Raw genomic sequence first — 17,589 nt, forward strand, 5'->3', positions numbered from 1 at the left:
ATTTGATAGTTTGTGTGATTTAGAAAGAATACCACCAGTCAAATGTTTTTGTGATTAATATATTAAACACAAAGGAACTACAACCAAGCTTTAAGACAAATACTTTTAAGGAATAAATTCATCTAATAAAAAAGTATTTAAGTACAAATGTAAGAACATTAAGTACTATTTGAAAGTATGATACATAATGCACCTCTAATCATTTACAAAGTGACCACAATTACAAAAAATTTATAATAAATCCAATTTTGTTAATTTCCATGTACTGACAACTAAGCAGAAACAGTTAGCTCAATCAGAAATCAATGTTAGATATAATTTAAGTTCTCATATCAAGTTGATTTTTAGGAGAAAAATGAAACTTCTCATGTCACAGGAGATAACTTATTGCCACATCATAATCCCAAACTCATTAAACGTGCAGATACAAATTACATCTTTAAAAACACTCATTGACTCTGCCACTGGTACAAAATACAAATAAAATTAAGGCACGCACGGATAATCCTTAACTACAGCTCTAACTTCTTCCTGTAAACTACAATAAAAATACTGAACAACATATGAATTTGTATCAAATATTACTTGACGTCAGGATTAACTAATGGCATCTCAAGCTTTGATGCTTACTCTCTGAAGCATTGACAATAAATTTGGAAAATTCCTACCTGGTGGATGTTGTAGCACCTATGTACTTCCTAACAAATACATAAAAGGATTTTCTGATCTGCACTTTAAGATTCAAACTATAGGGAAGAGTTGTGTTTCCAATTTGTGCATTCAAAAGAGAAAAAAAAATCAAAATCTATCTACTTCACAAACATAACAAGTCTGTGTTTTATATTTACTTTAAAAATCTTCTTTTATAAACAAAATATAAAAATCTTATCAGACATAGCAAGACACTATAATCATATGCCAAATATGAAAAATTTTAATGGTAACACGTACAATAAGCAGTAAGTTTACCCAATCAGTACAGTATACAACTAGCTGTCTAAACTGCTTACAAAATTCCGGAAGTGCTACAAAATTACAAAAAACTTTATCAACAAGAACAAAATAACAGGGGTGAAAGCCCTAGCAACTGCACACATCACACAGTAACAATCTTTTAATATGAATATCAGGTACAACCCTACCTTGACATGTACTAGTTTATTTAACATATATCAATCTACAAAAAATTACAATATGTGTAGAATACAAAGCATATCCTCTAAAGAGCTAAAATTAATTGCATTGATAAACAGAAAAGAACTAAAGCCGAAGAGAAGCTTTTAGTCTTTCTTACAACCCAAACATTAAACAGTCTCAAAGGCACTCAATGAATGCTAGGTTTGTACAAAGGAAACTACAGCTATACACTACTCCTATGAGAAATGGAAACTGAGCAAAAAGGCTTTGGCTTTTAGCATGTTACAGGCTAATTAGTGTTCTCCAGTAGTACGAAGAAGGAAAAGGGCACTGATTTTATGTTAAACAGTCATCTGAACACGATCACTTCTGCTAAGCTTTGTGCACTCACAAAGTGTTTATGGCCATGAGGTAAGTTACACGAGTGAGGATAAACACTCTAAACTAGGAATCAAAAAAGGAAATTAAGAAGTTCTCATCCATCCTCACTACAGAACACAGTTAATCAGCCCACAGAACCCGATACCTCTCTCTCGCAATTATATGTACACACATTTATAATCAATTTACATTGTATTTTACACTGAACTAACGTAAATGCCAAACGGTATCCGATCTTACACTACGCATTCCCACCTCATGTGGGAAACTATGAAGCAGCAAGAGTCCTTTCGGAGTAAGCATGCAGAACAAGGTCCGTGTGCTATTTCGGCACGAAGTTTTAATCGAAGCCAACCCTAGTGTCGCATAAAAAAAATAACTGCTATCTGACAAGGAATTTTTTAATATTCCGAGCGAATGCAATATTACCGAGTGGCCACAATCCACAAAAATCTAGCAGTCTCGGGACCTGCGCGTCGGTCCTAACACAAGCGTGCAGCGTCAGTGACTCCGAAGCCGGTAGCACCGATTCGTGTCGAGTGCTACAAATCAGATACCCCACAGCTGAAAGTCTGTACTGAAGTTATTAAAATTAGTGTCCCCCACAGGCCGCCGCGGCAAGATTAAAACCCGCCGTACTCCCGGAAGTCTTCGTCCACTTCTACAGGCTCGGGTTTTATCTCTTCGACGGTGAAGTAATCGTTGCCGAAGCAGCTGCCCTGCTCGTCCCGCATCCTGATGACGGCCAGCTCGGTCCGCAGCGACGACAGCTTCCGCTGCAGGCCGGTCTGCTGGGAGCGCAGAGAGCGCAGCTCCACCTCCTGGCTGTCGACGGTCGCCGTCACCTCGTGGCAGAACTTGGCCGCCTCGCGCAGGATGACCACCTTGGCGGCGCGCTTGTTGTTCTCGGTGGCGGGCACGACGGTGCGCAGGCGCTCCACCAGGTTGCGCAGGTCTATGCGGCGTTGGCGCTCCATGCTGTTGTGCATGGAGCGCTTCTCGCACGGGTCGGGCTCCTCGTCCGCGTTGGCCCTCCGGCGGCCCCTGCCGGCGCCGAACGCCTTCCCCTTGCCCTTGCCGCGGCCCAGCACCAGCGGCGCCGTCGCGTTGCGCGCGCGCTTCACGGAGCTGCTGCTCCTGCCGGTCGGCGGCGCCGCCTGCCGCTTCCTGGAGGCCGTGGGCGAGTCCGCCGCGTCGTGGCGGCTCTGGCGGTGGATAGCCGTGGCCACCTTCATCTGGATCTGGCGCCGGTCGCGCGCGCTCGGGTTGTTGGGAAGTCGCGCGGTCCCCTTGTCGCCGCCCACCGACACCACGTCGATCTCCTCCTCTGTAAAAAACAAGGCGTACGCCGCTATCAACTGAATCCAAGGTCGTCACACTGCCGACACATTTTCAAGTCAACCACTTGCGTAGGTACACACTTAAGTTTTGTTTTTAGACAACTAAGTCAGCGGCCAGACGGAAAATGTTAGCGAACTCAAGGACGCTGACCGACAAGTTTCAGAACTACGAGCCATAGTTCAGCACTTTGTGAACAAAGAGAATCAGTAGTGTACACTACATTGCTGGAGAAACGTCTGAGAATGGGCCGAAGAATTCCAAATAAATACGAGAGTTACTCTCTGCAAATACGTACCGTACGCACTGTCTACTAATTCTAATTGGTCACAAGACCGTGCATAATGATGCAAACTTTGAACGCTAATGCACAAGGGTAGATACATCAATTTTAGGTAAGGAATGCTGGTGCAGAAACGACTTAGTCGAAAGTTGTAAGTGAAAATCGTTCTGACCCTCTGGCACTAGACCTCTTCTACTGCAAGCTCTTTGCTTTCCGTGTTGTGGGACGAGGAAGTATAGACGACAATCAGAAACAATTGTCCAGTGAAGTCGTGCTCTTAGGCGCATATTTTGCGAGCTATGAGCACCTGCTCAGTAGAAGGTATGTGTTTCACAGTGACAAAGTTGCAGATTGCTTTTACGATACACACTTTAAGAGCCCATTTTCATTCGGCAATTTTCCTCTTATTGTGGTTCACACTGCCAACTCTCAAAATGTGGAAAGCAAAGACCTTGCAATAATAAGATGTCCACTGTCAGAGGTAACGATTATCGCTTATATCTTGGGGACCCTTACCTGCAATGATACATTTACTCTTCGTCATGTCTGGAAATAAGCAATACACTATTCTCTGCTAGGTAAAGCAGGCTGCAATTAGCACTGAATATCGGTCAGTGCCTTTGGATTTCAGTGGATTCTGATGATACCAGCCACCTCGTTCTTGTCCCATTAGGTAAAGGGATGAAGTTGAGATCTTTTCCTGATTGGACATCCAACATATCCGCTCACTTGTTCCTGATTTATAACTTTTCTTTTCAAATAAAAATATAGCCTTCCACTATAGTGGATACTTCACGCTAGCCACTTTGCTCCACTCCAAACTTAAAAGTTATACGTTATCCTCATATTACTACCCTTCCTTGGGGATGTACGATGATGCCATGATATAACCACAAGAATCAACCTGTGCTAACCACATCGAAAAAAATGCAAAAATATCGAAATGGATTCAGAACAAATAATAAATTATGCCGCGGCAAGAGATGCGATACACTCATCCCACTACACTTGGTATCAAGGTTGAATTCTGCTGAAGGTCCCGTAGCAAATGTGTACATTCGTCCCGTCCAACTTTAAACATTGCCCTTGCCACAGATAAGCGTCATGAGAAATCGTCGGCAAAGCAACATTTTTTTTAAGTATTTGACAGACTACTGGAGTGCTTCCACGATGACGTGGTGCTGGATCATGTAAGAGTTTTGACAAAGACCTGTGACAAATTTCGAAACGGAGAAATACTGGAAAATGAATAACCATTGTAAAAAAAATTTCGCTGCGAGTAGTCAGGTGCCGTCGCATAATTTCCATCGAAACCGAAGTGAATATTCCTGCAGCTGCCGCCAAGGTAACACAGCAAAGTGGGGCGTAACCGGGCTAGATGCGTTGCTCCTGGTGAGTTATGCATGCTCTCGACCGCTGTAGACCCTGCTGTAACGATTATTAGAGCCCGAACACGCAGCCTCATCCCGTGCAGCCATAGTAGACTTGAAGGCCCGCGCTCTTCCGGAGAGGGAGGGAGAGGGAGAGAGAGAGAGAGAGAGAGAGAGAGAGAGAGAGAGAGAGCGGCAGCGGGGCGTGGCCGGCGGCGACTGCGGCAGTGTCGGCTGCTGCTCCAGACGGATCGATACGGCCGCTGCCCGCCGTCTGGCACACATTCCGGCCGCTGCGACACCACACCGCCTCGCCACTGCTCCCTCTGCTTCAAGGGCAGCACCCTAAGTCAGACCGACACCCCCGAATCGTCGCCTATACTAAACAAATCCCTTCCTTTCCAATTCGGCAAGCCTTGCAATGTGCAGTAGCTTCGTTTAGAGGCTACTGCATGAAAATGGCGCTGAACAAGGTCGGACCTTTTAATTCGGGTTACCACCTTCAGATCAGGACACCCCTCAGGCTTGAGAACGACTGCTGCGACAGGTAAACTACAAGCCGTGAAACTTTAATCGCTCGATATTTGATTACGCCATTCCAACTGTTTGGACAAGCATTAACCCCGCCAACTCCCTACCAGTTTCAGACTTCGAGGAAGTTGTGAATGCAATATTTCCTTTCTTCGTAAGTAAGTCATGATAGACATTGTAAGTTCTGCGCTACAGAATCGAATCACACCACAGGCGGAGCTATTTTATGGCTTTTAAACTACGTGGAACGATACTGTGACGCAAAGATTTCAGTGTGAACTTGACAACGAAACGTACAAACAAAAACAATACGTAAAATCCGCTTTTCTATTCTTGCGCCGTTGTTTACTACCCTGCTACGAGCCAAATACGATGAACCGTAAGAAGACACAGTATAATACACAAAAGCTACAGAGTTAAGTATCAACCCAGACGCTGAGACAAGGGTCAAAATCGGGACCAAGAACGGGCGTGCGCGCGCGGCTTTAAAGACGCCGTCAAATTTCTGCGAACTGGCCGCACCGCGCACCATTGCTACGCAGCCGGCGGAGGGGCCGGATTAAAGGGGATGTTCCTCCTGGCGGAGTGCGGGGGCGGCGCCGGCCGCAGCCTCAGACAGGGCCACCCCTGCCACGCCCAGCTGCCGCCACGCCCCGAGAGCCGATACACTCGCAGCCCGCGCGTACGCACCAGACGGCGGACCACGCCGGCGATTAGCACGGGGCTATAGTGGAATAACCACTTACGTAGGTTTAAGAATAACTCACCCGTCGTGCACCTAATTATTACAAATCGAGCTTAATGGACAGAATGCGCAAGGCGAAACAGCGAATGGTACAAGAAGGTAGTGCGAGCATTTTTTAAGCGACTAGCTACTGCGACAATTAGGTGAAGGTTAAGTATTCTGGGCGGTTGCTTAATCCTCAGCCAGGACAAGCAGATTAGCGAAAAAACCTAGGATTGGTGTGCTACACCTACAGCCAGCAGGCCTTCGAACTAAAAGACACTGGGCACTTGACAGAATCTCTGAACGGGCATTATCTCGTGGATTATTTAGCAACTTTTGTTATACAGGGGGGGGGTGTCTCCTGAGCGTCGCCGGCCGCATTTTTTTCTGGTTTTTCAGGAGATATTTGCAATTTCGGTTGTGCATCGTGAAGCTAGAGTCAGCCCAAAACAATGCTGATGACGTCATTCATAAGCGGCGCTCAATATCAACGGTAGACTGTTTCGGTTCCCGTGACAGGTAAAATGGATTTAAAAACCGAATTTCAAACCCATTTGACAGAGCGGTACGAAATTGGTCTACTGCGAATTTGTTTTGTCGTTACGTATTAACATGGACAGTAAAACGCTAAAACGCCAGCACTCCACCAGCGGCAGCTCTGGCCTAGCCTGACTGGTACCACCAAGCACGCAGCCCCGCCGATTCGCTGCTCGACTGATGTGTTATACGGTCCCGTTTCCTACGTACGATGAAACAAATATCGTATTTTACTAATTTGGGAACGCTCTATCAAATGGGGACGTGAAATTCCGATTTAAAAATTTTGCTTGTAATAGGAAACAAATCGATACTTTAAGTTGGCACTAGCCGTCGCATGAAGTGTGTGACGGGCAGTAATTGTTTGGGCTGACTGCAGCTACAGGATCCTCAAACGAAACTGCAAATATCTGCCGAAACACCACAAAAGAGACTGAACGACTCTTAGAGACATCCGGTACATATAATAGTTCCAACACCAGCTGGAGCACTGGTTGAGCCCAAAGGTTGTCTCCTCTGACAGCGATTTCTGTCGTCCAGCCTTCTATCTTGGGATTTATCGTTGTGGGTATTAGGCCGTGCTCTAAGGCATATTTCAGTTTTGCACATCACTGTCGCTAAACGACTCACACATTCCTCACTATTGATGCCTCTAGCACTACAAGGTGTAAAAGGGCAGTGCATTGGAGGAGAGGTCAAAAATGATTCAAATGGCTCTGAGCACTATTGGGCTTAATATCTGAGGTCATCAGTCCCCTAGAACTTAGAACTACTTAAACCTAACTAAATTAAGGACATCACACACATCCATGCCCGAGGCAGGAATCGAACCTGCGACCGTATCAGTCGCGCGGTTCCGGACTGAAGCGCCTAGAACCGCTCGGCCACCGTGGCTGGCCTCTAGCACTAGAAGGAGGAACTTCTCACACGCTTTAGACTACATACACAACGGAAAATCACTAAGATGGAAGGCTGGACCGCAGAAATCGAGGAGGCCAAGTACCTGCGACCACACCCAGCGCTCCAGCCGCTGACTAGACTAATCTCCGCGTCACGCAGGCGGGACTGCCAACGGAGGTCGCTTGTCGCGCGCTTTCGTTCCGTAATCATGTTGCTCAAGCCGTCAAAAGTTTTCCGCTGACCCGAACAACTTTTTCGGGGGACCGGCACTACCAGTAGCGGAGAAACAGGGCCTGTGTGTGTGTGTGTGTGTGTGTGTGTGTGTGTGTGTGTGTGGTCAAGGAAACCCCAATGCCGTGTCAAGGAAGATGAAGCAAGCTGAAAAACTAACGAGAGCAGCCGTTCACCTGATATGGCAATCCTTTCCCGACTCGCACGATGTGGTACCTACATTTACGTAAGCAGAAGACTGTCTTACGTAGTAATAGATTTTCGATAAAGGTGCAACCACTGAGAATCAGTGAACGGATTTGACAGTTACGCCCACATAAGAAATGCAGGGTGCGTTATCTACTATATTAAGCCGGAATGTATACGGACCAAGACTGTATAGAACATGTTATGAAATACATCGAATAAAGCACTTTCATCTCGTAACACAGTATCTGTCCGATGAGCAGCATGAAGGGAAATTGCTAGAAGATGCCCACGACGCTAGAATTCGTGACACAGATGACTATTTGGCAGTAGCTATTGTCAACATACACTGAGGTGAGTCAAGGGATAGCGATATGGACAATCATTCAGATGGTGGCAATATCGCTCAGACAAGGGATGAAGGGACAGTACATTGACGCAGTTGTCATCTGTACTCAGGTGATTCATGTGGAAAGGTTTCCGACATGATTATGGCCGCGCGACGAGAATTAATAGACTTTCAACGCGGAATCGTAAGAGCTAGGCGCATAGTACATTCTATTTCGGAAATGGGTATGGAATTGAATGTTCCGAGATCCAAAGTGTGAAGAATGTGCCGAGAATACAAAATCACATTGGCAAAGCAGTGGCCGACGGCCTTCACTTAACGACTGAGAGCAGCGACGTTTGCGTCCAAGTTGTCACACTAATAGACAAGAAAGACTGCATGAAATAAACGCAGAAATCAGTGTTGGAAGTACGCCGAACGTATCCATTAGGACAGTGTGGCGAAATTTGGTGTTAATGGGCTATCGGAGAGAACGACCGACGCGCGTTCCTTTGCTAACAGCATGACATCGCCTGGGCTCACGACTATACGGGCTCGTCCCTTGAATGGAAAACCGTCAGATTAATCCCGACTTCACTTACGAAGTGTTGATGGCAGACTCAGGAATCGGCGCAAACACCAGAAAGTCATGGACTCAGATTGTCAGCAAGGCACTGTGCAAGCTGGTGGTGGATCCATAATGGTGTGGGCTGTGTTTACATGGAATGGACTGCGCCCTCTGGATGTCTGGCCACTTTTAAGACCATTTGCATCCATAAACTGACGCAATGTTCCCACACAATGATGGAATTTTTATAGATTACATTGCGCCAAGTCTTTGGGCCAAAACTGTTCGCGATTGGTTTGAACATTCTGAACAATTCGAGTGAATTATTTGGCTATCCATATGGCCCGAGATGAATCCAATCTATCATTTAGGAGACACTCGAGAGGTTAGTTCCCGCACACAATCCTCCATACGGACGGCTACAGAAGCTGCATGGCTCAATATTTCTCAGAGGACTTCCACCGACTTGAGTCCACGCGACGTCGAGTTGCTGCAATAAAAGAAGGTCCAAAAAGACAGCAGTAGGCATCCAATGACTTGTCACAGTGTAAAACGGACTGAACGAATTGCTTTCAACTCAATAGTACGGGCCTTACTTTTACCTATCCGGCAGCAATATGAAGGAAAAAGCCTGGAAGATGGCCACGACCCTCAAATTCGTGTCATAGCTCACTAATTCGCTGTCACTTTATGTCAACATAGCGTCACAGAATGTGAAATTATCCCAGATTCAGTTTCTTCCGTGAAGCAATAGCAGGAAGCACGATTCCGAACAAATGAACTAGGCTTGGCAGTCAAGTTACACCAACAATTACAATGAAAGGTGTGCAAGTCACATAATCAGCACACATCGTGGCAGCCTCGTTGACCTTGACCCGAATAGTAACTACCAATGCCTGTGGTCGCTACGGAGAGAGAGAGAGGGAGAGAGAGAGAGAGAGAGAGAGAGAACCATGTGACTGGAATGCACCATGCACCTTCACTACGTATTCTGCGTGTTGGCTATCAACCCACTGTGCGATCCTGAGGGAACGTAGTTTGGAGCCGGAATGGTCACGGAGTTTACTGTGAGGCGGGCTGACGGAAGAGGCAGGTGCGCCTCGCGACTCTGCAGGGGTCGGCGACCCCGTGCTCGCCGGCGCAAGGTCGCGGCCACTACGCCAGTAGCCGCGACGCCGCCGCCGCTAAAATCGATGCCCGCCGGCGAGACACCCCCTTCCCCTCCAACCACCGAAATCCACTGTGCGACTACGTCTGCGCACGCTTCAGCCACACCACGCAATCCCGTGCCGGCCCGCCGCCTACCAACTGACACGTGCACAGGCGAGCTATACGGAAATGCACCAAGCAATCCCTACACAGACACACACACACACACACACACACACACACACACACACCGACGGCAGTGTAACAACGTCAAAATTTAGTACTGCATTATGTTATACACAGCCGTATCGGTAGATTTTATTATGAAGGAAGATCGACTTCGGTCTAGGATTTGACCATCACCTGGGCGACAGAAACCTGTTACGTCCATTTAACATGATACACGTTGTGACAAACGTCTATGAGGTTGAATAGGCATACAAGGTCACGTATAAGCAGCTACTACCAAGTGACAGAACAATGTACACCTGATAACTGTTATTCCAATTACACAGATTACACGGTTTTTGGGCCCGATGATGGTCTAATCTTAGGCCAAAATCAATCGTCTCTCATAAAATGTATCGATACAGCTGTATATAGCATAACACAGTTCGCAACATCCATGAAAGCTATACATCACCACCTGCATATACTATTTGTAGTATCAGAGTTATTTGACGCATCTTTCGAGCCAGCCGTCGTGGCAGAGCGGTTCTAGGCGCTTCAGTCCGGAACCGCGCTGCTGCTACGGTCGCAGGTTCGACTCCTGTCTCGGGCATGGATGTGTATGATGTCCTTAGGTTGGTTAGATTTAAGCAGCTCTAAGTCTAGGGGACTGATGACCTCAGATGTTAAGTGCCATAGTGCTTAGAGCCATTTAAACCATTTTTTGATCTTTCGAAAAACTGCAACTGAGATATGGTGAAAGTAACCGTGCAGAAAGAATGGAGGCACTTGCTCCCCCTCGATCTGGAGTATAGTTTTTACTCTTATATTGAGTGGATATAGTAATATTTAGATCACTTAAAATTGTTAGCCTGTGACATGTCTGATTTTAACAACTCGTTTATATGGCTATTTTGGGGTCTCGCCAGCTTCCTTCTCGAAAAATTTGTGCGGACTCCCATGCTAGTACAACGTCAAGATTTTTTTATAAAAGTTCTTATCCAGTGTTATATAGGCCAATGGTAGCTGACTAAACAACTATGACCAGCTGCACAGCCAATTCGTGAATTTTGATCCAACCTGTCCTGCAATGTCAATATTAAAGTATCTTTAAGTATTAACTGCCACATAATTTACTACACTGAAACAAACTGACTGGTGCTATGAAGCTTACAAACAAATCCAGAGCCAAACATCCTTGCACAATGACTTCTGTGCTATACCCCGTTTACTGCAAATTCCCTGCCGTCATTATATTGACCACTGTCTGTTAGCTATTCCAAGAGGCAACTATGAATATCTTCCGCCTCTAGTCTAAAATGCGTGAAAGATGATGAAAACACTCGTTTGCAGGGTTCACAACGAACAGCAATGTGCCAAGGCCTAAGAGCTCCAAGCAGTCAAAAATGCGTTAAAAATAGTCAGGCGTAACATGAGTAGAACTTCGGAAAATAGAAGTCATGTAAGAGTTTTGTGGGATTTCCATCCTTCAAGATAGGATCTTTTACAGTGCGTAATACAGGACGAAATTCCATGGCTAAAATACCTAAACGTAATTATTGGAAAGAAAAATCATGCACGAACTATGTACGTAGCAGATGCCCATAACATTGAAATTACTATTACGTTGGAGAAATACGAAGAAAGGAGACAAAATGAGAACTGAGAGCTCCAATCTAAACTACAACCACTGTGCGTTTTAACAACAATTTGTAGACGTACCCACTCAAAGAAGTCAAGCAATTTAATCTTATCTTTTTACGCCACAACAATGTAACGTAAGTGACATACCCACCAACAACAGTAACGACGGGCACATCTGAAACTCACGTGTTACTCTAGCATAGTGTCTGACCAGATTCAAGCACTGACCGTCTTGCCTGGAATTCTTCTATGCCCAGTAAGACCCGTATTACACTGTCATCGAATTTTTACAGATCTTGTTCTAAGTTCCAGCTTTGAGAAAAAATGTAAAGCACTCTAGCAGAAATTCAGATATCTTAGAAGTGCTATTTTACAGAAGATTTTGATAGATTTCAGCGTCATGCAGGCCTAATACTAATAAATGCAGTAATTTCATCCGCCGACTGTTTACCGCCTTTCGGAATATGATACATCAACACAATCTCAAATGGCATTACATTATTACTGTGTCTACATATCGACGCCAAAGTAACATTACCAAACGTAAAAATATAACCTAGTCGTCTGAAAAAAAAAAAAAATCATGTATTTGGATCCTGGAGGTTTAATCTAGACATACAGAAAAATTTCCAGAAATTACTGCAACCAGTCGCCTACTGTAGTTCAATGTATTTATCTTTTATTTACCATGGCTGGTTTCCAACCGCCTGGTGACTGATCATCAGATGGAACATATTGCATGTATGGAGCGTTGCGGTGGCCGTGTAACTGTGGTAAGATGTGCTGCACTGCTTCGTTTTTCCATCTTGTCACAGCCACACAAGCCCTCAGCTATGTTCCATACATGCAATAAATATGTATCATCTAATGATAAATCGCTAGCCAATAAGGAACTGGCAATGGTAAGTAAAAACTGAGAAGAAAATGAAGGATTACAAAAGGCGAATCGTTGCAATAATTTGTGAAAACCTTTATTCACTGCAATAGCAATGTTTCATACAAAAAGATTACTCTACTACGAAATGGCAAGGGTGAGCAGTAAACTAAAGCCGCTGACATGCTACGTAACTCTGGTGAGACCTGTCCGATAAGTGAGAAACAATTTTCGTGCGTGCGTGTAGGCTAAGTGACCCATTGGCCTAGAGCCGTGACGTCAGCGCCAATCAGTGCGGTCAGCCGGGCGACATGACGCGAGCAGCCGCCAGCGTCAACACGAATGAATGAGAGGCCGGCCGGCCGGCGACCCACCCACATGGACACGTGCCCCGCCGTGGGGCGTCCTAAACATTCGCAACGTATCACGCCCAGTCACAACAGGCTGCACGTACTGCTTACTAGCATAATGCACACCAGCTACCCCTGTAACGTAACTAAGCATTGCACCTGCTACTAACTGGAACCAGAAAGAACAATTGAATCGCTAACAGAGTAAGAATGAGCAATAACCACGTTCTTTCAGACGCATCGTGCATGCCACAATCGAAGCCAGCAGAGTTTAAGCTTTAAAGAGGCGGAACCGGTTTCTGAATTTAAACCCCCAAACCGGCGAGTCGTAGCGGCATCCGCGCAGCAGCGATGGAACGCGAGCAGACGCCCGCGAAGGGGAAGGGGAGCTGACCCGCGGGAGGAGAAGGGTAGCCACCGTGGTGGGGAGGCCCCACCATGACGCGGCCCCGAAACCAGCATAAGCTATGACCGATCTCCCGCGCAATTTTCCCGCGCTTTTTCTCAGGGTCGTAAAACTTTCGGCCCTGAACTCGGAGCCTGACGCTCAGCGGAACAATGAAAACTTACGCCCACCCCTCTTTAAATAACGATGGATGCCTTAAGTCATTGAATATGGCAAGATTTAATATCTGAGTAAATAGATCACGCCAAGAATTCACTAATTCGGCAGTCTAAAAGTGGGCGTAAACACAACAGAGTTCTGGAACGAGTAAAATTAATCAACTCACCAGAGCTAACAAGCAACGACAGTTCTAGAACGAGTAAAAAAAAAAAAATTCAACTCACCAGAATCCGAACTCGCGTAGCCTGAGGTTCGGTTATACAAATCGTTATCCCACTCATCTTCCGATTGTAATGGACGTCCTAATTCAATGAATGCAACAAGACACTAGTAAGTGAATGAATAAATTGAACGCGGTAAAAAATCACGAATATGACAAACGCCACTGTGGGCGTAAACATGAGGGAGCTGGAGGAATGTTCGGTACGAGTCGTCGGCTTTGACCAGTGACACAAAAAAACATGCGACGAACGACGTCAACAGTATCGCGGCTGACGATGTTATTCTAAAGTCTAACCTATACATCTGTCACCACAACCATGTTTTTAGTATCACATTCACTGATTTCGCAAACTCACGACCAAACAATTACGCACGAAGGAGTGACTAACAGCAGACACTGACATTACGTCACTGGACACAGACGACAACTCTTACCGAACACTTCTCTTGCCCCAACATCAGAGCTAATAAGCAATGACAGCTGAATTAGTAAAGAAAGTCAACTCACCAGAATCCGAAGGAGTCTGCACGCCGAGGCCGTCTATCCGCACGTTGCTCTTGCTGAGATGGTAACTGTGATCACTAATGTAGGGCAAAACTGTCCGTGCAGGTCTCTCCTCCCTAATCACAGATTCCGGCGGAGATCTCAAGCTCTGATGTTCGTAATCTTCTTCCTCTTCCTCCTCCTCCTCTTCGTCATCATCATCATCGTCTTCATCGCCAATTGTAGACTTCGGACTGCCACTGGAATCGCTCGGCGTCAGGTACACTGTCGACGAAGACGGGTCGCACATAGATGAGGTGAATATCGTGTCTATAGTATTGTGCCGGAAGACAGGCGCTTCGTCTTCGGACTCTGTTATAGACTGAGGCGTCTCCGGACGGCTCGATGTAAGGGGCTCGCCCTCCGGACCTGTGAATCGACTTGCCTTGATCTCAACTGACGTCTCCGCAGGTGGAACCGGATCGCAGGTCGTCGTCGCCGGAGCCTTCTGTTTGACAACAGCATGCGTTGCTGCGGCACCTGCAGCCGCCTGGACCTTCGTTCTCGCGGTGGGCAGCAACAGGCTTCGAGAGCTGGTCTTGACGACGTGCTGCTGTTGTTGCTTGGTGTTGAGGAGGCTGCGCATCGGCCGAGACTTCATGGCGGACGCGGCCGGCACAGTGGTGGATCGGTTGGCCAGCAGCAGGCTGTTGTCAGGGGTGACAGCCACGGCGGCGTCGGCGACGCCGGGCCGCGTAGGAGGAGTGTCCTCTCCCATCAGCTTCCGCCGCAGCTGCGCCGGGGTCGGCATCGGCAACGGAAGGTAAGCCAAGTCGCATTGCGGCAGACTCCACATAATATCGCGCTCTTCTTTGACGCCCTTCCGCTTCGACGACTTCTCTGCCGCGGGCTCGTAGTACGCCAGTTCGGCGTCCCAATCTATATGAGGGATGCCCTTCTGAAACTTCTTGGCGTATTCCTTCAAGTCCACCAGTGTACTCTCATCCCTCGCTACGTCCGTGGGGAACTCAAACTTCTTCCAAATGTTTTCGCCCGGGTGGCAGGCCGCCTTGTCTGCGTACTTTATGGAACATAACGAGAACGGAGACAAGAAGGCCGGATTCAAGAGCGGATCGACGTGCTTGCGAGGCGTCGTGGGCTGGGATAACGCGCCGTCAGCCGTCTCGGCCGGCTGAGCTTCCGACTCGACATCCGCGCACGGAGCCGCCGCTATCTCTTCGGCCACGAAATCCATCACGTCCTCCTCGATCAGGCCGCAGCCGCCATCCAGCAGTGTCACTCCCTCCTCCAACGCCTGCTCGAAAGATTCGCCTCCCAGTGCTGCGAGCAGGTCTTCACTATCATCGTTCGCCCAGTCGGCGGAACAGTCGTCAATCAGAGCCATCAGATCCACCGGCAGGGTCTCCATTCCCGCATCCTGCAAGAGATGGGCAACCAAATAAAAACTAGTAAACTAGCGCGTCCGCATCAACTCACGCACACATACACACTTCAAAGAATGAAAACATGTGCAAGTTCATGACTCAAGTAATGAGAGAAACTGAGTTGACAACAGTGTTTATCGACTGCAGCGTCAATACTGTCTATTAGCTACAATATAGTGAACATACGCATTCCTAAATGAGTGTTACTGCTTAACACACGCGCTATTGCATTGTGATATCGGAAGGTAATTGTGATTATGAATGCCGTCGACATTTAAAAGTTACATTTAAGAGTTAACATTGTTAGAACTCAAGCATATTTAAAACAGACGCCGGTGACAAGCATATTACGAAACTATGGTTAAGAATTGTTGATTTGACTGCCCAAATGGAAAGAGCAAGTCCGGAGACTGACACTATATATCGAACGCATTAGGAATGTTTAACATGTTTGCGGAGCCCACTATTATTAAGGGATCACGCAGAGAACACTACTATATACACAACACTGACGTATCCGTGATATGAAACTGATCAACAATAACATCCACATGTCACATGGAGCAGCATCGTTACTATACAGAGCATTCCCTATGACTCTTCTACAGGTGTTCTGAAGTCAGATCCAGCACGAACTACATCCTAAACGAACAAACACCCGAGCAAGAGGAGTGAAACTCTCGAATCATCTCGCAGAATTATCAACCTGCAAACTCGGAAAGCGAGACAGGTAACAGCCCAAGTGTCGGACACAGCACGAATCCGATCACGTTCCGTGAATGGTAACGCATAATCTCCACAGTACAGCCGCGGGCAATGCATATATTTGTGAGAAGACGGCAGAGGGAAGACGCGACAGCATTCAGCCGGCCTGCGCGGGTTTGCCACGTCAAACGCGGCCCGCCTGCCCGCGACGCCGGCCGGCAAGCGGAGCGCGTTCGGCGTCCACACAACAGGTAGCAGCGCAGGCGCGCATACCTTGCCGACAGCGTCCTGCTCGTCCAGCGCGGGCACGTAGCTCATAGGCATATCCAAGGTGTTCATCTCGGCAGCGTCGTCGTAGCACACTATCGACAATCACAAACGAGTCACTCGCCGCGAACAGTCACTGAAGAAACAGTCTCCGGTGACCACAGAACACTAGCTTTCAGTCTCAAGTCTCAGCACTGTAACACTCGAAGACACGAACTTTTCCGACGGCTGGTCGATACGCGAAGCATAACACAGCAAAATCTGAAACTAGCCAATTCGTTGCCAGCGATCGATGTAGTAAAATGCATCTCACGACGAACAGCGGCCGTACGACAGTTCTCTTGCGCCAGCAAATCCCCGCACACGGAACCCGAAATAGAACTGCGTCCCAGCGTACGATGGAAACACTATCTCCGTCCAAGCGCCGGCACGACTGAGCCGTAGTAGTGTCTGCGCCGGAGAGAAGTTCACGGCCCCCACCACCACGCGCGCTCTCCCGCCAAATCCCCACCACCCGGCGCGCTCTGCCATTGGCTGGCGCGCCGTATCCTTCCGCGGCGCCGGGCACGGCGCTCGCTCCCGTGCTAGGACTGAAAATTTTCTTCATGCAAGCACTGCGATGGCGAAAAAAGGCTTCTACATACGCACTACGCGCCGGTAAATGATTTCATTACTCGCAATGACTTTGTCGAACATTACTTCCACTCGTGCAGGCGTGCTTTACCGGCGAACTATATTTCGCCTTACGCGCTCTGTTACAGACCGCTTGCTGGCTGTGGAGGGGAGTGGCGAGGGGGAGGTAGAAGAGGAGAAGGGCTGGCCAATTTCCTCTACACGTGGGGCCACGCTTGACGCTTGGTCCATAACGCTGCAGACGGTCAATTACAGGAGCCCTTTTAAATACGGAATTAAATGTAAGTTCTATATTGAGCACCGAAACATCTTTGAGCCTGCTATTAATCGCACAAACTCACGAAGCAGAACAATCATCTTGACTCAAACGCTTCGCGTTGGGGGGAGACGGGGGTGGTTTGGAACCGAAAATCCGATTCTGGAAAATCGGCCTTCTCTCCAGCGTCTATGATTGCGTGGCGCCTGTAACGGCCAGCCACGCAGAGTGGACCAGACAACCTGTTAACTAGTGTCAGTTGCAGCGGTTTTTGCCCCCCCGTCTGCAGGTTCTGCCATTGTTGCTCCGG

At 47.3% G+C, this 17,589-nt stretch overlaps 1 protein-coding gene across 2 annotated transcripts; it reads right to left on the reverse strand.

Moving 5' to 3' along the window:
* Positions 1–111: 111 nt before the first annotated feature.
* On the reverse strand, positions 112–16,811 carry LOC126475216 (uncharacterized). 2 transcript variants are annotated; one of them, XM_050102876.1, is made up of 4 exons: positions 16,397–16,811; positions 13,998–15,411; positions 13,492–13,569; positions 112–2,845 (listed from the first exon to the last, which is right to left on the reverse strand). In XM_050102876.1, exons 1-4 carry the CDS (start codon positions 16,460–16,462, stop codon positions 2,142–2,144), a joined length of 2,262 nt encoding a protein of 753 aa, XP_049958833.1. In that variant the 5' UTR covers positions 16,463–16,811; the 3' UTR covers positions 112–2,141. The 2 variants fall into 2 exon arrangements, with proteins under 2 accessions (XP_049958833.1, XP_049958834.1); XM_050102877.1 differs by lacking the exon at positions 13,492–13,569 and having other exon boundaries at positions 113–2,845.
* Positions 16,812–17,589: the final 778 nt, after the last annotated feature.

The sequence above is a fragment of the Schistocerca serialis genome, chromosome 4 (assembly GCF_023864345.2).
Source record: "Schistocerca serialis cubense isolate TAMUIC-IGC-003099 chromosome 4, iqSchSeri2.2, whole genome shotgun sequence".
In the NCBI taxonomy this organism is placed as follows: domain Eukaryota; kingdom Metazoa; phylum Arthropoda; class Insecta; order Orthoptera; family Acrididae; genus Schistocerca; species Schistocerca serialis.

Excerpts from the sequence above, each read along its gene's own strand:
- LOC126475216 (XM_050102876.1), bottom strand. The coding sequence starts at position 16,462 with ATGAACACCTTGGATATGCCTATGAGCTACGTGCCCGCGCTGGACGAG. Across the intron at positions 15,412-16,396 it reads AGCAGGACGCTGTCGGCAAG|GATGCGGGAATGGAGACCCT; the intron begins GTATGCGCGCCT and ends CATCTCTTGCAG. Across the intron at positions 2,846-13,491 it reads CTACGCGAGTTCGGATTCTG|AGGAGGAGATCGACGTGGTG; the intron begins GTGAGTTGAATT and ends TGTTTTTTACAG.